The sequence below is a fragment of the Diceros bicornis genome, chromosome 6 (assembly GCF_020826845.1).
Source record: "Diceros bicornis minor isolate mBicDic1 chromosome 6, mDicBic1.mat.cur, whole genome shotgun sequence".
In the NCBI taxonomy this organism is placed as follows: Eukaryota; Metazoa; Chordata; class Mammalia; order Perissodactyla; family Rhinocerotidae; genus Diceros; species Diceros bicornis.
Window position 1 is genome coordinate 44,745,052 of NC_080745.1, and position 22,805 is coordinate 44,767,856.

General features: G+C 38.1%; 1 protein-coding gene across 17 annotated transcripts in view; it reads left to right on the forward strand.

Moving 5' to 3' along the window:
- ANK3 (ankyrin 3) overlaps positions 1–22,805 on the forward strand; it is a 641,124-nt gene that overhangs the window by 595,220 nt on the left and 23,099 nt on the right. For 12 of the 17 annotated variants that reach the window (XM_058543390.1, XM_058543388.1, XM_058543384.1 and 9 more), the window contains 5 exons: positions 11,031–11,105; positions 14,240–14,371; positions 15,280–15,423; positions 18,648–19,326; positions 21,870–22,248. In XM_058543390.1, the coding sequence (XP_058399373.1) occupies positions 11,031–11,105; positions 14,240–14,371; positions 15,280–15,423; positions 18,648–19,326; positions 21,870–22,248 (1,409 nt within the window). Of the gene's footprint in view, positions 1–2,607; positions 10,408–11,030; positions 11,106–14,239; positions 14,372–15,279; positions 15,424–18,647; positions 19,327–21,869; positions 22,249–22,805 lie in introns of all 17 variants that reach the window. The other 5 variants (XM_058543396.1, XM_058543397.1, XM_058543398.1 and 2 more) reach the window with 2 other exon arrangements.

The following is a 22,805-nucleotide window of genomic DNA, read 5'->3' on the forward strand; positions in this document are numbered from 1 at the left end:
AAGGATATATGAGTTGTAAGGTCAGGTGTGTGCTAAGTCAATTGAATTCTTCCCACTTATGAAAGTGTTGCTACTTTTTGGCTAGCTTCAGTCATAGTATGTGTAGCTTGTCCTCCTTGACTTTTGATAGAAGGAAGAGGGTACTTTTCTCTGTTTTATGAAAGGGAGCATAATGGTGGTGAACAGAGAAATGGAAAGGACTAAGAAGCGACTGAAGGAAAATTAAGGAAATGTAATAGTCCCTGAATTAGTGTTAGAACTCCAAGTGAATGCAACTTTTCCCTCACTACCCTGACCTTTCCAAACCTCTCCACTGCCCACTCCCCCCACCCCCCCACAAAAAAAAAGATTCTGGTGTGATTCAGTGCCTGAACCGACATCCAGAGAAATTCCCTTTGTTATAAATATAAAGGGTATCACAAAATATGTGTCATTAAAGCATAAAATGTGTAACTGATCAGTAAATTGGCCTCTTCATGCAAAGTATAAAACCATAGACATGGTTCAGAAGACTTCTTTGCTTGATGGAGCCAGCCTTCAGTGGTAAAGGAGAGATGCTTTGCCAGTTTCTGGTAGTTATAAAAATAAATTCTCTGAGACATTGGACTGAGCCCAAATCACTGAATTGAAGGAATCCCCAAACCTTCCATTTGCAGTGTGGTGTTTCCAAAAGAGTTAAGCAATATAATACTGAGAATTATGGCGAGGAGGGGTAATGAATGGGTGAGTTTTTCCTTAGTTTTTCCACTTTTCTTTAGAATAATATGTAAGCCTAGAAAAGGATATGTTCTGAATGTTTGAATTTAAATGTACACCAGGAATGAAAATCTTCACCCTTGTGGGAGTAGCTGCTAATCCAAGGACTGGATTGTAGCAATGGCACGAGCACAGCATGAAGAGGAGCGTAAAAGATGAAGCAGATTCTCATTTCCTCTTCGCGTTTCACTATTATTCTGAACCAGTGCTTTCTGGGAGCGAGACTGTATTAGCCCTTGGCAGGCATTCCAAATCTCTGTGACCAGCTCGGTTTGTTTGTTCGAGTTGTAGAAGTAGAGAGGACTAAGTGTGTGCTTGCTCTCCCCAGCGAGTGTGCTTACCTCATTTCTGTGTTTCTTGTCCTGTTGCCAGAAGAATGCTGGTATTAAATCCATCTTTCCTAGTAATAGGTCTACCTCATGGCTGTTCCAGTGTCTGGGGTATCCATGAGTCCCATGAATATTCTGGGAAGGCACCAGAACTGGTACCTTTGCCACTGATAAATATATATACAGATATATACTGTATCCCACTGTAGATACTTAAATATGGGGTATTAAAAATATAATGTGCTTTTTAGCTTTTCCTCATGATACCTTTTGAGAATTAAAAGTATAATAGATTATGAAAAAAATATCTGAGATAAACTATGTGTTTTTATCCATAATGAAGACAACTACAGACATGGATATATTTAGTTGCAGATGTATTTTTAATATGAATAATTAAATATTTTCCTAAAATCTCAAAAGGTACCAAGACTTCACATCTCATGGAAAAAGTGTACTCTTCTTTCTAAATGCTCTTGTGAAAGTATTTTTAAAGTTTATATATTGTGCATAATATGGCATAAAAACTGTATTACTTCATTGGCTTGTTTGCCATGATATATTGTGCATGATAAAATGTTTTCAGTTGCTTTGCTTGCTTATGGTAACCATGAACCATCTTTTCTGTTTTTTTTTCCCTTCGTGTGTGTGTACATATGCATTTTTAAATCATTTCATATTACATTTTCTTTTTTCCTCATCAAAAGGAATATACTGCATGGAAAAGATCAATGCAAACATTCCTTTTCTGTGTTTTTTCTTTTAAAATTCTGACTCAGAAAATTTCTTGCTCTTATTGGCTTTTTATGGGTGTCAAGCATAACCGAATTGTGCATGGAAGATACAGATTTAAAATCCAGTGGCTTCACAGTTTGCACATCAGTTGCCTGTCACTTAAAAGTTATTTTGGATTCTGCATGAAATAGGCTTGAGTGGTTTTCTAAAAAAGAGTTTTAGATATTTAATGTTTAGCTATACACATTGATATGGTTCTAATTAGGTGAAATCTGTATCACCAAAAGGTTCGAGGAGAGGGAACGTTAGAAATGACTAAAATGAGAGTTATATGGTTGCACAAAACAAACATGTACCTATACAGGCAAAACAGAATGGCTACTGATATTTCAAAACCAGCACATAAGAAAGTCAATAGGAAGTAAGGGAACAGTTTTCCATTGTGGTTATTTTTCTCATCATTAATTCTTTCCTCATGTTCTCTATTTTTCATTGTTGGCCTATTTGGTTGCAACGTGCTTTTTCTGCCTTTCATTTCACATTGCTCCGTTTTTTATTTATTTAGGTTTTTTTTTTAACTTTGGATTAGTTATGTCTGTAGAACTTTTTTTTCTCTCTTTTACTTAATTGTTCCTTTTGCCTCTTTCATTCTAAATCATGCAAACAATTGTACTTGCTTTTGTAATATTTCAAAGTTTACTGACCAATTTTTTTCTCTGGTCTCTCTGTTTCTCAACCATTTTTGTTGATTTTTGTGTTTGATTTCATTTTAAAATTTAAGAAACAGTTGAACGGAGTGCAGGAGCAACAAGATCCCTCCCCACCACTTACTCATACAAGCCATTCTTTTCTACAAGACCACACCAGTCCTGGACAACAGCTCCGATTACAGTGCCTGGGCCGGCAAAGTCAGGCTTCACTTCCTTATCAAGTTCTTCCTCTAATACGCCATCAGCTTCTCCGTTAAAATCAATATGGTCTGTTTCGACTCCTTCTCCAATCAAATCCACCTTAGGCGCGTCAACTACATCTTCAGTTAAATCCATTAGTGACGTGGCATCTCCAATTAGATCCTTTCGGACAATTTCTTCTCCAATAAAAACAGTGGTGTCACAATCTCCGTACAATATCCAAGTTTCCTCTGGTACCCTGGTTAGAGCTCCCACAGTCACAGAGGCCTCGCCTTTAAAAGGGCTGGCATCCAATTCCACGTTTTCCTCTCGAACCTCTCCAGTGACTACAGCAGGGACACTTTTGGAGAGGTCATCAATTACCATGACACCCCCTGCCTCCCCCAAATCAAACATTAATATGTATTCCTCGAGTCTGCCATTTAAGTCAATTATTACATCAGCAGCACCGCTAATATCTTCGCCTTTAAAGTCGGTAGTGTCTCCAGCTAAATCAGCAGTTGATGTCATTTCATCAGCTAAAGTTACGATGACCTCTTCTCTCTCATCACCTGTGAAACAGATGCCTGGACAAGTAGAGGTAGCACTAGTCAACGGATCTATTTCCCCTCTGAAATATCCATCATCTTCAACTTTAATTAACGGATGCAAAACCACTGCCCCGTTACAGGAAAAAATTTCTACAGCTACAAACTCTGTGAGCTCTGTGGTTAATGCAGCCACTGACACAGTTGAGAAAGTGTTTTCTACCACGACAGCAATGCCATTTTCCCCACTCAGGTCATATGTTTCTTCAGCACCGTCAGCTTTTCAGTCTCTAAGAACTCCTTCCGCAAGTGCACTCTATACATCCCTTGGGTCGTCAATATCTGCAACTACCTCATCTGTAACATCATCAATAATAACAGTGCCAGTATACTCTGTAGTCAATGTTTTGCCAGAACCAGCATTAAAGAAACTTCCAGACTCTAATTTACTTACAAAATCAGCAGCAGCCTTGCTGTCACCCATTAAAACATTGACTACGGAGACACGTCCTCAGCCCCATTTCACTCGAACTTCATCTCCAGTTAAGTCATCTTTGTTCCTTGCACCCTCTGCCCTTAAGCTGTCTACACCATCTTCTTTATCTTCCAGTCAGGAGATATTAAAAGATGTGGCTGAAATGAAAGAGGACCTAATGCGGATGACTGCAATACTACAAACAGATGTGCCTGAGGAGAAGCCATTCCAACCTGAACTCCCAAAAGAAGGGAGAATTGATGATGAAGAACCTTTTAAAATTGTTGAGAAAGTAAAGGAAGACTTAGTGAAAGTTAGTGAAATTCTTAAAAAAGATGTGTGTGTGGATGACAAAGGACCACCCAAATCACCAAAGAGTGACAGTGGACACTCTCCCGAAGACGACTGGATAGAATTTAGTTCAGAAGAAATAAGAGAAGCAAGACAACACGCCGCTGCAAGCCATTCTCCATCCCCGCCAGAGAGAGCACAAGTAAGATCAAACGCCGCCTCTGAAAAGGATTATAACTTGACCAAAGTTATTGATTACCTAACAAATGATATTGGGAGTAGTTCATTGACAAACTTAAAGTGCAAGTTTGAGGATGCAAAGAAGGATGGTGAAGAGAAACAGAAAAGAATTTTAAAACCAGCAATTGCTTTGCAGGAACACAAACTCAAAATGCCTCCAGCCTCTATGAGGCCTTCCACCTCTGAGAAAGAGTTATGTAAAATGGCTGATTCTTTTTTTGGAACAGATACTATTTTGGAGTCTCCCGATGACTTTTCTCAGCATGACCAAGATAAAAGTCCCTTGTCTGACAGTGGCTTTGAAACAAGAAGTGAAAAAACACCTTCGGCCCCACAAAGTGCTGAAAGCACAGGTCCTAAACCACTTTTTCATGAAGTCCCCATCCCTCCTGTCATTACAGAAACAAGAACTGAGGTGGTTCATGTTATCAGGAGCTATGAGCCTTCAGCCGGAGATGCTCCCCAGTCCCAACCAGAGGAGCCTGTGTCACCCAAACCTTCCCCTACGTTTATGGAATTGGAACCAAAGCCCACCACTTCTAGTATTAAAGAAAAAGTCAAAGCATTTCAAATGAGAGCCAGTAGTGAAGAAGATGACCAAAATCGAGTTTTGAGCAAAGGCATGCGTGTTAAAGAAGAGACTCACATAACCACGACCACCAGAATGGTTTATCATTCTCCACCAGGCAGTGAAGGTACCTCTGAAAGAATTGAAGAAACCATGTCAGTCCATGACATCATGAAGGCCTTTCAGTCCGGGCGGGACCCTTCCAAAGAACTGGCAGGTCTGTTTGAACATAAGTCGGCAGTTTCTCCAGATGTTCACAAGTCTGCTGCTGAAACCTCAGCCCAGCATGCAGAGAAGGACAACCAAATGAAACCCAAACTGGAGCGTATAATAGAAGTCCACATCGAAAAAGGTAACCAAGCTGAGCCCACTGAAGTCATTATTAGAGAAACCAAAAAGCATCCAGAAAAGGAAATGTATGTGTATCAGAAAGACTTATCCCGGGGAGATATTAACCTAAAAGATTTTCTGCCAGAAAAACACGATGCTTTTCCTTGTTCAGAGGAACAGGGTCAGCAAGAAGAAGAAGAACTTACTGCTGAAGAGTCATTGCCTTCTTATCTGGAGTCTTCCAGAGTAAACACTCCTGTGTCCCAAGAAGAAGATAGTCGCCCTAGTTCTGCTCAACTCATATCTGATGACTCTTATAAAACATTGAAGCTTTTGAGTCAACACTCAATAGAATACCATGACGATGAGTTGTCAGAACTAAGAGGGGAATCTTACAGGTTTGCTGAGAAAATGCTTCTGTCAGAAAAGCTAGATGTGTCTCATTCTGATACAGAGGAATCGGTTACAGACCATACAGGACCCCCTAGCTCAGAGTTACAGGGGTCTGATAAGCGGTCCAGAGAAAAAGTAGTCACTGCCCCCAAAAAAGAAATTATCTCCAAAATCTATAAAGATGTGTCTGAAAATGGTGTAGGTAAAGTGTCTAAAGATGAGCATTTTGATAAAGTGACAGTGTTGCACTATTCTGGCGATGTTAGTAGTCCAAAACATGCCATGTGGATGCGCTTTACTGAGGACAGATTAGACAGAGGTAGAGACAAGTTGATATATGAAGATAGGGTGGACAGGACTGTGAAGGAAGCTGAAGAAAAACTGACTGAAGTGTCACAGTTTTTTCGCGACAAAACCGAAAAGCTAAATGATGAACTGCAGTCCCCAGAGAAAAAGCCACGCCCTAGAAATGGCAAAGAATACTCTTCTCAAAGCTCTACCAGTAGCAGCCCTGAGAAAGTACTGCTGACAGAACTGTTGGCATCCAATGATGAGTGGGTTAAGGCAAGGCAGCATGGCCGTGACGGACAAGTCTTCCCCCAAGCCGATGAGAGGAAAGCATCCAGTGTGCCCAGCAGCCCGGAGAAGAGGGTTCTTTCCCAAGAGACTGAGGACAGCAAGTCCAAGGAGGAAGACAAAGGAAGTATTTCACAGAGCAAGGCACCAGAAGGGCCCCAGTCTGGGTTTCAGCTCAAACAATCCAAACTCAGTTCCATTAGATTAAAATTTGAACAAGGCACACAGGCAAAAAGTAAGGACTTGTCTCAAGAAGACAAAAAGCCAGATGGCCAATCCAGAATCCCAGTTAAAAAAATCCAGGAGAGCAAGCTACCTGTCTACCACGTTTTTGCTAGAGAAAAACAGCAGAAGGCCATAGACCTCTCAGATGAAGGTGTATCTGTGCAAAAAGATTTTATGGTATTAAAAGCTAAAGATGAGCATGCCCAAAGCAACGAAATTGTTGTAAATGATTCTGTCTCTGATGATGTGAGCAAACAGAGAACTGAAATGTCAAGTAGTAAAGCAATGCCTGACTATTTTTCTGAGCAACAGGCTAAAGACTTGGCATGTCATGTAACAGATTTAGCAACTAAGGGACCATGGGACAAAAAGGTCTTTAGAACATGGGAAAGTTCTGGAGCCACTAACAATAAGCCTCAGAAAGAAAAACTTTCACATGTACTTGTGCATGATGTAAGAGAGAATCACATTGGTCACCCTGAGAGTAAAATTGTTGATCAAAGGAATGAATTTATGTCTGTGACTGAGAGAGAACACAAATTGTTAACAAATGGCTCTCTCTCAGAAATTAAGGAAATGACTGTAAAATCTCCCTCCAAAAAAGTCTTATATAGGGAATATGTTGTTAAAGAAGGGGAACGTCCAGGTGGCTCTCTCGATCAACCTTCCAGGAGAAGCGAGAGCGCGGCAGTGTCACACATCCCAGTCAGAGTTGCGGAGGAAAGAAGAATGCTGTCTTCCAATATTCCTGATGTTTTTTGTGAGCCGTCGACATTCCCAAAACATGAACTATCACAAATGTTACCCCAATCAAGTATGAGCAAAGAGACAGTTGAGACGCAGCACTTTAATTCTATAGAAGATGAAAAAATTACCTATTCAGAAATCAGCAAAGTTTCCAAACATCAGAGTTATATAGGCTTATGCCCGCCTCTTGATGAAACCGAAACCTCTCCCACCAAATCTCCTGATTCTTTAGACTTTAGCCCAGGAAAGGAATCTCCCTCTAGTGATGTATTCGACCACAGTCCCATTGATGGATTGGAAAAAGTTGCACCACTAGCCCAGACAGAGGGAGGGAAAGAGATAAAAACTTTGCCTGTTTATGTCAGTTTTGTACAGGTTGGGAAGCAATATGAAAAGGAGATACAACAAGGAAGTGTAAAAAAAATCATAAGTCAGGAATGTAAGACAGTGCAAGAGACCAGGGGGACCTTTTATACAACTAGACAGCAAAAGCAACCTCCTTCTCCCCAAGGTAGTCCAGAAGATGATACTCTAGAGCAAGTATCCTTTCTAGATAGCTCTGGGAAAAGCCCTTTAACCCCAGAAACACCCAGTTCAGAGGAAGTGAGTTATGAATTTACGTCTAAGACACCAGACTCGCTCATAGCTTATATACCAGGCAAACCCAGCCCAATTCCCGAGGTTTCTGAGGAATCTGAGGAGGAGGAGCAGGCCAAGTCAGCCTCCTTAAAGCAGACTATAGTGGAAGAAACAGCAGTCGATCACGAAATGCCTAACAACCTGAGCAAAGACTCGAGCCAAAGACCCAAAAGTAACAGAGTTGCCTATATTGAATTTCCCCCTCCTCCACCACTGGATGCAGACCAGATGGAGTCAGATAAGAAACATCATTATCTCCCTGAAAGAGAGGTGGACATGATTGAAGTCAATCTGCAAGATGAACATGACAAGTACCAGCTGGCTGAACCAGTCATCAGAGTGCAGCCACCTTCACCAGTTCCTCCTGGGGCAGACGTCAGTGATTCAAGCGATGACGAATCTATTTATCAACCCGTCCCAGTTAAAAAATATACTTTCAAGTTAAAGGAAGTGGATGATGAACAAAAAGAAGTGACAAAATCCAAAGCTTCTGCTGAAAAGGCTTCCAACCAGAAAGAATTGGAAACTAATGGATCTGGAAGAGATAATGAATTTGGCCTTGTCCTCGATTCGCCTCAGAATGAAGCTGCCCAGAATGGGAACAATGACCAGTCCATCACAGAGTGTTCCATTGCTACCACGGCAGAGTTTTCTCATGATACAGATGCCACAGAGATCGACTCTCTAGATGGCTACGACCTGCAAGATGAAGATGACGGCTTGACAGAGAGTGATTCTAAACTCCCAGGTCAAACCATGGAAATTAAGAAAGATATATGGAACACAGAGGGCATTCTGAAGCCAGCTGATCGCTCCTTTAGCCAAAGTAAACTTGAAGTTATCGAGGAGGAGGAGGGAAGGGTGGGACCAGATGAAGATAAGCCACCTTCTAAAAGTTCATCTGAAAAGACTCCTGATAAGACTGACCAGAAGTCAGGGGCTCAGTTTTTCACACTAGAAGGCAGACATCCTGACAGATCAGTGTTTCCTGATACTTATTTCAGTTACAAAGTAGATGAAGAATTTGCCACTCCTTTTAAAACAGTAGCTACCAAAGGTCTAGATTTTGACCCTTGGTCTAATAACAGAGGGGATGACGAAGTTTTTGACAGTAAATCACGGGAAGATGAAACTAAGCCATTTGGTCTGGCTGTGGAAGACCGCTCTCCAGCAACAACCCCTGATACAACGCCAGCCAGAACGCCAACTGATGAAAGTACCCCAACTAGTGAGCCTAACCCCTTCCCATTTCATGAAGGAAAAATGTTTGAGATGACTCGCAGTGGTGCAATTGACATGAGCAAGAGGGATTTTGTTGAAGAGAGGCTCCAATTTTTCCAGATTGGTGAGCATACTTCTGAAGGGAAGTCAGGGGACCAGGGGGAAGGGGATAAAAGTATGGTCACTGCCACACCACAGCCACAGTCAGGGGACACCACTGTAGAAACCAATCTAGAGAGAAATGTAGAGGCACCTACAGTCGAACCTAACCCCAGCATCCCGACCAGCGGAGAGTGTCAGGAAGGCACATCCAGTAGTGGCTCCCTGGAGAAAGCAGCAGCAGCCACTAACACCTCTAAAGTTGACCCCAAGTTGCGCACGCCTATAAAAATGGGAATCTCTGCATCCACCATGACCATGAAGAAAGAAGGCCCTGGAGAAGTCACAGATAAGATAGAAGCTGTGATGACCAGTTGTCAGGGATTAGAGAATGAAACTATAACAGTGATTTCAAATACAGCCAATAGCCACATGGGCATTAGGCCCCAAGGAAAATATGATTTTCAAAAAGATAACTTTAATAACAACAACAATTTGGATTCTTCCACTATACAGTCAGATAACATTACAAGTAATGTAGTTCTGACAGAACATTCTGCACCCACTTGTACCACAGAGAAAGTTAATCCAGTGAAAAGCTCATCAGGAAAAAAGACAGGGGTACTGCAAGGACACTGTGTAAGAGATAAGCAGAAAGTTCTTGGAGAGCAGCAAAAGACAAAGGAATCGATAGGGACTAGGCGAAAATCCAAACTTCCCATAAAGGCCACTTCACCAAAAGATATCTTCCCACCAAATCATATGCCAAACACTAAAGTGAGTAAAATGAAGCAGGTTAGTCAATCTGAGACAACCAAAACCCTCACTGCTTCTTCATGTGTAGATGTAAAGTCCAGAATTCCAGTAAAAGACACACACAGGGATAACACAGCTTCAGTTAGAAAAGCATGTGCCACTCAAAAGCAAGGGCAGCCAGAGAAAGGCAAGGCCAAACAACTTCCATCCAAGTTGCCAGTAAAGGTAAGATCCACCTGTGTTACCACCACCACCACCACCACCACCACTACCACCACCACCACCACAGTTAAAGTTAGGAAAAGTCAGCTTAAGGAAGTATGTAAACATTCCATTGAATATTTTAAGGGAATTAGTGGTGAGACCTTAAAGCTTGTGGACCGCCTCTCTGAAGAAGACAGAAAGATGCAGTCCGAGTTGTCCGATGAGGAAGACAGTACCTCAAGAAACACGTCGTTGTCCGAGACTTCCCGGGGTGGCCAGCCTTCAATTACAACGAAGTCTGCTAGAGATAAGAAAACAGAGGCAGCACCTTTAAAATCAAAGAGTGAAAAGGCCGGCAGTGAGAAAAGGAGCAGTAGGAGGACTGGTGAGAATGAAGGCAGTCAGGTTTCTCGAGCACTCTGCTCACATCCTGGAGAACCAGCATAGTTTGTAAACACTTTCCAACTCGTAGACCCTAGTGCATGAACTGTTGTGATTGCCTGTGGAGTGACTTAACAGTAGTTTCTCATTCTGTCATTGTCATCTGTATGTGCTGTCTATATACTCTTCTTTCTTCCTTTTAACTGAACTACACCCTAGATAGCTAGGGAAGCATGCTGAAGATATTGGTGTCATTCAAGATGAGCAACTTTTTTTTTTTTAAATGTGCTAATGGATATGATTCTGTCAAAGTAAAAGCACAGATGTTGCAATCCCATCATGGTGTTTCACCAACACAACAATTCTGTACCTGTCGTCAAGTAGCGAGCTTGTCAGCATGTTCAGTTCCATTACATTAAGCATTCATGTAGTCTGACATTTGGCCTGATGCAGGTGAAATCAAGTGAGCCATGTGAAAAGAGAAGTGTTCATGTAGGTGATTAGGACACATTTAAGTGTACAGTGTTAGCATTAGTCTCTCTGTAAAAGCTGAGTACTGCTAAAAGCAATTTTCCAGTATTGTATCTTTCTTGATGATTATTTTAATTAAGAAATTGTAAATCGTAGGTCCACAGAGTCCATGTGAACGGACAGATATCAGGATGGCAATAGTAGCCGATCACCTGGGACTTAGTTGGACAGGTAAGTGTGTACACTCCTGAATAAAACAAATACAGTTTCTTAATTTCTTTGTCTTATTCACAAGCGGTTCATTACTAAAAAACAAAAATGTTTTTTACTTGCTGCTTCTTTCTATCACCCATAATTCTATCTACCCAGAGATAATTACTGATAAAACCCTAGATGCTGTGTTTTTCAAAGCTTTTTCTATGCATATACACTAAAGAATAGAAATTTAAATCTTAATTTTACCTTAAATTGAAGCATTTTCTTCATTGGTAATATAGGATAAACTTTTACCTAATAGCAAATATATTTTGTGGCATAAAGGAAAAGATGGCTAAGGCCTATGATTTTTAAATAACCTAAAATTTTAAAATATGGTTTATGCCCTTAGAACAGCTCTTTTAGGCAACAGTTCATTTAATCCATGCCTAGGTTTCACACATTTTAATCATTCATGAGTCATTGTCACAGTTTTTATGATATACACATATTATCTGTATATTTATTTACCTGGTACTTTTCTTTAAGTGGACTCACTTTTATGCTCAAAGATTTATTTAAAAGGAAATCCTATATCACTTTGATAATGGAAGACAAGAATCATTTTCAATAACATATAAACAAGAAAACAAAGGATGACAGTAAGTTTAAATTTTTAATTAAAATTTTCAAAAATAGGATACACATAAATAAATCTATTCCATTTACAAAAGTAGTTGAGTTCTGTGAAATGAATCAAACTTTATGATCAGTGTGTAGAAAAGGAATATTTGGCTTGATTTCACTTCATTACAGATGAAGATAAGGTTCTATGTCAATTGGACAATTCTGCTCTGTAGTTTTGATGTTAACTGGGCCCCCAAAATCCTACTTCCTATGAATCATAGAAATTTCAAGTTTTATAGGTTGAATGTATTATTTAATGCACAGCCAAAAAACATAACAGTTAAAAAATAAATGTTAATTATTGTCATATCTAAAGTCATCTTGCATACCATCAGCGACATACATTCTGTACTGAGAGAAATAATTATCTATGCTATTAAAAGGGAGAATATGAAACTAGATAATAGCAAACAAGGTCATGTAAATTTTTTTCCTTTGAATGCCCTAAGTCTCCCCACCACATATTAAACCCTCCTCTCTCCTTCCACCCAGTCCCTGCTCTCAGGCATACTGCTAATGACCGGGGGGGGGGGAGCCTAGTAGAGCTCTGAAAAGACAGGTGGTCTGAGTAATCTTTTGCAGATTGTTCAGCGTTAATAGCAATTCACTATGTATAAATATTTGCTAACATAAAATTAATAGTAATATTTATATTATAACATTGGACATTGTAATCTGAAAATATACTGGAGCAAATATTGAGTTTGTGGTATTATATGCCCATAACTATTAGATTATTTTCCTGAAGCAAATTCAGTCCTTAGTTTGTCAGTAAATTTTTGGAGAAGATGTGACATAAGAATAACCAGATATAAAGTCATAAAACTGTAAAATTATTAGAGACAGTGTATCTTTGCTCTTCATTGGGTTTCCAGACAAAGGATACAGTTTGGTCATGAGGGTTTGTTGGGCAGTAAGCAGTATTGTCTGTTAAAACACAGAGATGAAGAACTTTAAAAAATTAAAAATTGACTTTTCGAATTTGAATTACTATATGCTCAGTGAAAATTATTGGGAAAATTAGCATTTAGAACAAAATTTAAATCTGATCCTCAGAACCACTGTTAACATCTTAATGTACTTTGATTTTTTATTTAAAGCTTTTAAAATGTTATATACACAATGTAATTTTCTGCTTTTTTATTTGTAATTACATAGTTTATACAAAACTTAATATTCTCTGATCTTGGTTTTAATGGATAAATAACATCCAATAGATGTACTCTACAATGGTGTTTTTCTAACTGTGGGTCACAGTGCACTAGTGAGTCATGAAATCAATTCATGCTTTGCTTTTGTTTTTAAATGGAATAGAATGGAAAAGAAAATGTCTATGTATTACAGGTATTAAGTCTAAGTTTTGCTCCGTGAAGATCTGGTTTCATTTATATAAACACCATGATATACAATGTATTTCTACCTGTAGGCCTGATCAGAACAGTTTACAAGCCATTGCGTTACATTAATTAACTCTTTTCCTTTTCTTCAACACATGAATTGTTTTCAATTTTTCAGCAGTACAAGCCTACAGTGAACATTCATCTATGTAAATCATTGTATACAACGTTGTGTGTCTTCACGATAGATTTCTGCAGGTGAAATCACTTGGTCAAGCACATGGACTTTTTTGAACTTGCTGGAAATATTTCTTAAGCTGGATAGAATCTTGACCAATTCCTTTTCCACAGGGGAATTTTTTCCTATTTCTTACTTTTTATAATCATTTAGGATAATATACACCGGATAGATATTTTTAATTGTACAAAAAATATACAGTGAAAAGTAAGTCTCCTTCTCATCTTTGACTCCTAAGTTTCCCTCTCCCAAGGCAGCCACTAATACTCATATGATATGTATCTTTCTAAAGACACTCTCTGCATTTACAAGATCCAGTGGATGGGTATATACATTTAGCTGGACAGAAAGCTATCTCCCTTTTATTTTTCACAAAAGTGGCAGCATATCATAGACTATGATCTGGCCTAGAGTCATCATTTAACCTCCTAAGTGGAATTCATGAAACTGGAAGGCATATAGAGTAGAATATTATGTGAGGAAAAGATGTACTTCACGAAGATTGCCTAGGGAAAACCCTACCAGCATCTCCTGTGCTATATTTATGAATCCTATATCCCTACCTCTGTTGTATGAAGTTTTCTTAATTGCAGAGAATATTTTGGCTGAATTAAAAGAATCCAGCAACATCCTCTTTGTACAGATCAAGAATCTTTATAAAATAATCTCTAAAGGGAATCTGATTGTAACTAAGTAATTACCTCAGGAGAGTTATGTCACAGCCTGTGTATGATCACCACATTCCTGTGAAATCAAGTGTATAAAGATTAGTACCCCAAGGCTGTACTTGGGTTTTACTATAAAATTCCTTCCCTTTTTCGTGTGTGTGGCAGTTGAGCATTACTTTTATGATATATATGTGATAAAATAGAATATGAAATCTTAGTAACTCTTTTTCTTTTCTACAGAACTGGCAAGGGAACTGAATTTTTCAGTGGATGAAATCAATCAAATACGTGTGGAAAATCCAAATTCTTTAATTTCTCAAAGCTTCATGTTATTAAAAAAATGGGTTACCAGAGACGGAAAAAATGCTACAAGTATGCTGAAATTATATTACTTTAACTTTCAAAACTGCATATATCCAATATTTTAGATAAGCCTACTGTTAATAAAATCAGAGTGATCATAAAGTAATCACAAGTCTTTTAAAGTTATACTTGTTTAATTTATCCTAAACTGTCTTTAGGGAGCTTTTAGGAAGGCAAGTAGTAGGGGAGTTTTTGTATTTCGTCCATAGTTCTCTCTGTAACCATCAAAAATGAAAATATAATTCTAGCTGTTAAATCATGGGGTGGTGGTCAGAAAGACTCTGAAGTTACTGCTAGGGCCAGAGATGGATGTGCAGGGAGATATAGACAGAAGGATAGTATCAAATTAGGGGATCAAATCATTTTATTCAGCTTGGTCTGTAGTGGCAGAGAATTCTCTAATATTGTTGGGTTTTGTTTTGTTTAGTTTTGTTGGGGTGGGGAGAGGGGAGTGGTGCTATACTGTGACAAGTACCAACCCACAACAATGTGGAATAAGTTACTGTGGGTTTGCCTGTGTCAGCCTGACCTCAGTAAGTCATTAAAATGCTAAGCATCAAATATGAGGGTGACCTAGTTGGACAGTCTAAAAGGACAGGAACATTTTAAAATTTTATTAGATCCCCTTATACTTAAAAGGAGTCTAGCTATTTTGAAGCCCGTCTGCTCTGCATCTTACAGTGGAATGAACGTTGCTGTCATCATACACAGCCTCGCAAAGTGATTCTTAAGACCCTAACTTGTCATCCCTGTAGCAGCGAGCTTTCTGAGCACTCTGGATAGCGATATTGCAGAACTGGAATAAGGAGAAGCTAAAATGCCAGGAGGGTCAAGAAACCATGCCTTTGTGTGAATACTGTGATGACTGGAAGAAAATAATTTAATTGGATTTTCAACCTTTTTTTCTCCTTTTTCAGCTGATGCCTTAACTTCGGTCTTGACAAAAATTAATCGAATAGATATAGTGACTCTGCTAGAAGGACCAATATTTGATTATGGAAATATTTCAGGCACCAGAAGTTTTGCAGATGAGAACAATGTTTTCCATGACTCTGTTGATGGTAATTGAATTTAGCGTTCATATTTACTCAATCATTTGATGAAATTTGAAAGTGCAGTAGGACAAGGCAGTCACTTAAAACCAACTAAATTGTGATTTGCTTGACTTAATTTCTCATTTCCACAACATTCTCTCTGCCAGAGTCTGCAAATAAACACTCTAATAGAACAAACTTGATAAACTCTAGACAAACTGTTATATAAAATACAAATAATGAGGTATAAAAGCATAAGTTAACTAAAAGAGTTTGTATTTCAAATAGTTTATATGACCAAATGGAAGAAAACAATATCTAGAGATGCACTCCTTTTGTCATCTTCATATTAACCTAAAACACTAATGAACTCTTTTATTCATATAGAGATAAAAATAAATTGTGAGCTGTTTTTACCAATAAGCAAGGTATTGGGTCAAGTTTAAGCATATAGTATACAAATTATCAGGTAAAATGGTGAATTACTGTTTTGGGACCAAGTATTTAAGCGTGTACTGAAAAAGTCTATTGAAAAAGTATATGTTATTTAGCATTATTTTAACTTCATATGCTGCCATTGTTTGGAAAAACTCTACTTGATCTATTGTATATAAAAGGCAGCATAATTTCTAATTCAATGATCATAGGGGCTGGCCTGGTGGCATAACAGTTAAGTGCGCGCGCTCTACTTCAGTGGCCCGAGAGTTCCCACGTTCGGATCCCGGGCGCGCATCAATGCACCGCTTGTCCAGCCATGCTGTGGCAGCATCCCATATAAAGTAGAGGAGGGTGGGCACGGATGTTAGCCCAGGGCCAGTCTTCCTCAGTAAAAAGAGGATTGGCAACGGATGTTAGCTCAGGGCTGATCTTCCTCACACACACAAAAAATAAGATCCCTTGGGGCTGGCCCCATGTTGTAGTGGTTAAGTCTGCGTGCTCCACTTCTGTGGCCCATGGTTCATGGGTTTGGATCCTGGGCATGCACCGACACACCGCATGTCAAGCCATGCTTTGGCGGCGTCCCATATAAAGTAGAGGAGGATGGGCATGATGTTAGCCCAGGGCCAATCTTCCTCAGGAAAAAGAGGAGGATTGGCATTGGATGTTAGCTCAGGGCTGATCTTTCTCACACACACAAAAAAAATAATCATAGATGTCACTAATAACATAATTCCTCTGTTACATTAGCTTAATTTATATAATTGTCATCTTTTCTTCATTATGTAAATTGGGGCTTTTTTCCATCAAAATATTAAGAAAAGTATAACGAATATCTTACTATATTTTTTAAGATGCTCGTCTTCCTTCACAAATGGAAATTTATTCCTATAATGAATTTTGAGTAAAAAAATGTTGACGATGGTATGAAGGCAGGAAGAGGAGCTAGAGATATTTTTCTACTTCAAGTTTTGGAAAATGTAGTGATTTTTTTTCCATTTCTAAACTGGCAAAGTTAGAATAACAAGATTCAATAACTTCTAATTATGCATATGTTATTTGACAAAAGATCTCAAATTCTTAGAAAGTTTCTGCTTACTAAAGTTAAAGTCAACAGAAAATTTAAAGCATACCTTGTTATCCACATAACATAAACATGATGGGTAATAATGTCAAAAGTGGTTTCTTTTTAAGTTTATAAATACCATAGAACCTTGGTTCTATGAAGAAAAAAAGTCTCTTCAAGGCCTGTCTTATATGTGAGACCATATATTGGTAACCAAACTCTTTTTGCACTGGAGAAAGATAGATCAGTATTATATCAAATTATGAATTATTGCCAAGTTATAGTTTATAGAATCTTTTAATATTCTTTATTGGGAAAAATTTTTAAGAAAAGTACCTCTAATAAACAAGATCACTAGAAAACAATGGAAGTATTCAATGGAATTGAAAGCTTCATTTAAGTTTAACTTTCACAAATCAGAATATCATTAAATAAATTCACAAGGGCTTTTTGTTACTACATCTTAATATTTTGTATTCCTTATTTTAAACATTCTTAGGGAAATTAAGGAATGTGTGTATGAAATAAATTTCACTTGTGCAGATTATGAACCTCAGCTAATCTTAGCCAAGTTTTCAACAAGATTCTGGTTTATAGGTGACCATAACAGAAAAATGTTCATTTACCTATAGCGATTTGAATTTACAACAAAAGTGAAGTTAGTATTTACCTTAGACTGATAGAAAAATTAGGCTTTAGCTTTGTAGACCAATAATTCAGAAAATGTGCTTAGTTGCCTTTCTTTTCCTGTCTCTCCTCTTCGTTGAACTTGTGTGAAACTTCCTTTCCTCACCATGACCAGACCATTGTTGACTTTTCTCTCTGCTGAAAGAGAAAAATACTCCCTTAGTCCGTGCAGCCAAGTTTAAAACAAGGGAATTGCTCCCTCCTTCCCCTTTGTGTAGGCTGGTTAATAAACCTCCGTGTTTCATAGCATTGTCATGAATATTCAGAGAGCTGTTTGCAAATGGTTTTCTTCCTGTGTCTGGTGTGTATCTTTCTTTTTTCTCTTTATTTGATTCGTGGTTCTGAGTGGACCCCATCACCAAGTTTACTAATACCTCCATATACACCACAACCCTTTCATCTCTGTCACATTATGATACCTGAAAATTTACATGGAGTCTTTTATACTTTATCTGCTTTTTAAATCCTTTCCTAACATCTTTTTAGATTTTTTTCCCAGTGCTACTGCTCCAAAATCTAATAATGGTTTCTTTCCAAAGATTAAATTCATTTTTCTTTGCTGTAAATTTCTTGTGAAATAAGTAAGAATTAGAGTTGGGTAGCATTGCTCATATATACCATTATTAAAATAAGTTATAAGTAATTAATTATAAAAATTGGTTTCTTGTGGCTTGCTGTATTCAGTCCACCACAGTATGGATTTTGCATGCTAAAAGTAGAAAGATAATAAATTTGGCCATGGAATAAATGTATCTTATATAATGACAACTAACTTTATATTGAATTAAATTAGTCTGTGTATTTAAGTTACTATATTCTTACCAAAATTGATAGAAACAATCTATATCTTAATTAATTAGTATTCTATTTTATTATAGTTTGCACTAGTCTTTTATTTCATTGTATTACATTTAATTGAACTAAACCAATAAATTTATCTGCATTATTCTGTAATTCATCATTACATTTTCATACCTGATATAATTTAAGTCATTCCATGTGTTTTTGTTTGATGTACTCTAATTCATTCCAGTCAGTCCAAATGTACTGTCTTCCATAGGTTATCCTTCCCTTCAAGTGGAACTGGAAACTCCCACAGGGTTGCACTACACACCACCCACCCCTTTCCAGCAAGATGATTATTTTAGTGATATCTCTAGTGTAGAATCTCCCCTTAGAACCCCCAATAGACTCAGTGATGGGCTAGTGCCTTCCCAGGGAAACATAGGACATTCAGCAGATGGACCTCCAGTCGTAACTGCAGAAGACACTTCCTTAGAAGACAGCAAACTTGAAGACTCAATGCCTTTAACAGAAATGCCTGAAGCAGTGGATGTAGATGAGAGCCAGTTGGAGAATGTTTGTCTGAGTGAGTATCCTCAATACCTCGGAAGTATGGCTGGGGTCCCAAAAGATGCTAAACCAGCAGAACCATTGAAACAGACTAGAAAAGTAGGAATAAGCTCTGAGCAGCAAGAGAAAGGAAAATCTGGTCCTGATGAGGAGATGACGGAAGAAAAACTCAAATCTCTATTTGAGGACATTCAACTTGAAGAAGGAGTAGAGTCTGAGGAGATGACAGAAGAAAAAGTACAGGCTATTCTTAAACATGTTCAGCAAGCAGAACTGGAAATGTCTTCAATTACAGGTTGGCAGGACGAGACACCAAGTGGAAACATAGAGTCCTCCACTCAAGCTCGAAGAATAATTGGTGGGTTACTAGATCGAATGGATGACAGGTATGGCTCTGTTTCAGAAAAAGGAAAGTGAAACACAGGTTACATGTTAATAGTTTTAAATGTACGCTTTTTAGCAATTACTCTTTTTCTAAATTACCGTTCTAGTTTTGGGATAATACCTGTCTTAAAGGTTAGTTCATTCTGCTAATCTGGAGAGGGAAAGTTACCCTAAGCTCAAATATAATTCTTAAAAGTACTGATAGGGCCAGCCCAGTGGTGTAGTGGTTAAGTTTGCACGCTCTGCTTCAGGGACCGGGATTCGCAGGTTCAGGTCCCCGGTGCAGACCTACGCACCACTCATCATGCCATGCTGCGGCAGCGTCCCATGTACAAAATAGAGGAAGATGGGCACAGATGTTAGCTCAGCGAAAATCTGCCTCAAGCAAAAAGGAAGACTAGCAACAGATGTTAGCTCAGGGCTAGTCTTCCTCACCAAAAAGAAAAAAAAAAAACTATCAATAACCTGAAGTAAAATGCAAAAAGTTTTACATACATGGCAAAGATTTATACATTCATTTATATGTTCTCTTTACTTTAGAAGACTACTCTTTTCTAGTTTATTACTTGTTGTATTATTCTTTTCACATAGCCAGTAATTAATGTTCATTCAAAATAATGTGATATATAAAATTCTGTCTTTTAGAAATATAAACATTTCTATTGTTTTCTGACTGCAAACATACATATACTTATTATACAAAATTTTAAAATACAGATTAAAAAAATCAGTATAACTTCATCTAGCAATAACCACCATTAAAATTTTGGTGTATTTCTTTTACTTACTTTTTTTTTAAATGTCTTAATGTACAAAATGCAGAGAAGCAAAAAGAAAAGTCATCTGTCTTCCTACTATACTAAAAGAAAAACACAACATTTTATATACCCTTCATTTTTTTCTATATGAATATTTTACGTAATTTGCACCATAGCATATGTAATTCTTTACTCCAAGTAATATTGCCAGGATAGAAATTTGTTATAACCAAAATAATTCCCTAATCTGGTCCTTTTTTTACTGGCCTTACTCTAGAAAAGTGAGAGTCTAGTGTCCTCCAGACATTGGTTCAAATCCCACCACCATTAGGTTTGCACTTTGTGACTTTGGGTGAATTTCTAAGCTCTAAGAACGTCACTTTAATCAGCTTTAAAAATAAGAATACTACTACTTTCCTCAAACAGGTTTATAAATTGAAAAAGAAAGACTATAGCATTCCTATCAAATAACTGGTGCAAATAGTCTCTCAGTAATAGTTGGTGTTATTTTTATTTATGCATACATCAGACTAAAATATATTTTACTTCAGTGGCAAGTAATAATAAACTTAAGTTGGATGCAAAAAAACTGAGGTTATTTCATAACCATATTTGATATTTTCATATTGCTGATAAGCTTCTTGTTCAATAAAAATTCCCAAAGAGGAGTTTACAAACCTTTTGAAGAATGGTAGCATCAATGTATTCTATAGTCAACCTACCAAAGAGATAACTGCAAAGACAACAGATAGTACTAATTTTGATGTCTATGTTCAGATATAGTCACAATTTTCATTGCACAGCAGGAAGTGGATATAGTTATAGGATCTTCACAGTATGCTAGGACTATTTGTCCTTACACATACAGAACAGGGTGTTGCTATTGATTTCTTTTTAATAAATTTGTTTAGATAATCAGAATTTGATTTATAAGAATACACACATACATACATATGCATATACATAATATATATATTATACATGTAAAACATTGTACTAGTTATTGCCTTCAGAATTCTGCAGCTAATAAGCAAAGACACTAAAAACAATACACAAGCTACAAAATAAAATAAAAGCTATCTTGAAACTAGTAAAAATTGGAAATAAATTTAAAGAAAGTGTTGGAAGAGAAGGATTTTTAATAGTTGAAAGGAACACAGTTCTCACAGGAAGTAGAAGCAACGGGTGAGCACCAACATCCTGATCACCAATGAGAGTCAGCAGAGGTCAGGACTGGAGAAAGAAGAGACCCAAGTAAGGGGATTACGGTTGGAAAAGCATGATGGCAGGATTCACAATTGGAAACATATACAGAGACTGGAATTTGGGGTTCTTGGGGATGCCAGAGCTCTCATCACAGGAATTCATTTTGTACTTTGTCAGCAGTTTTTTCACTGGCAATATAGAAGCATTTTGAGATAGCCTCCTTTTAGATTGGTGGATCTGGAACTCTGGGTATGTCCATGCACCTCTCAGGATTACTTTTTAAGATAGAGAATCCAAGTAGCTATACAAGTGGATTAAACAAAACACGACGACAGCGTAGCTAGCCAGGCTGGGAGTTGCAATGCAGGGGACGCTTGGAGCCTGGAGCACCTCCTCACCCCCATAGTCACACCCATGAGAGCCCCCCCCCAGTTTGGAATCCAGGGACCAGATTTTTCATGCCTTTCTATTTTATGCCCTCAAAAGTAGTTAAAAACATGTTTGCTAAAAATTGAGAGCTTCTGAAGCCCATTTTCAGCCATATGATACCATTGTAAATTTCCACATTTTATCTTTTGCAGCCCTGACCAGTATAGAGATTCTATTACCTCATATCTCAAAGGAGAACCTGGAAAATTTGAAGCAAATGGAAGCCATGTAGAAGTCACTCCAGAAGCAAAGACAAAATCTTACTTTCCGGAATCCCAAAATGATGTAGGGAAACAGAGTGCTAAGGAAACTCTGAAACCAAAAATACCTGGATCTGGTCGTGTTGAGGAACCAGCATCATCACTAGCAGCATATCAGAAATCTCTAGAAGAAACCAGCAAGTTTCTAATAGAAGAGCCTAAACCCTGTGTGCCTGTCAGTATGAAAAAGATGAGTAGGACTTCTCCTGCAGATGGCAAGCCAAGGCTTAACCTACACGAAGAAGAGGGGTCCAGCGGGTCTGAGCAAAAGGTACGTCATCTAGTTATCCAGTATGCAGTCATTTAAACTGAAAATACTGATGCTTCACTTCTTTTGATTAATCTGGTAGCATGGGCCCAAGGTTCTTTACTGTTTCCAAATTATAAATGCATAATCGAAAATTGTAACACTAATGGTGGGGATAAAGAAATAAGAGTAAACATATGCTATTTGGACATACCTTCATTCATTGGGTAGGAAAAAGAAATATGCATGTCTTTAGCCATTTTTAAGAAGGGAAAAGAACTACAGAGATGTTAAATAACTAGCTTATAAGGTCCAGTATTAATTTTGTCTGGGATTCAGGTTTCCTAACTCCCAACCCAGTCTTCTTGCTTATGGAAGGAGGAGGATTATTCTGACCCTTTCTGGTTCTTTTGTATAATTTAAAAAGTTTATAGCATGTGACTCATATGAGAGTTCTACTCTATAAGGTCTGTTGTCTGAAAGTGTGCTTTAAAAATTGAAAGGGGCCCGCCTGGTGGCGCAAGCGGTTAAGTGCGCGCGCTCCCCTGCGGCGGCCTTGGGTTCGCCGGTTCGGATCCCAG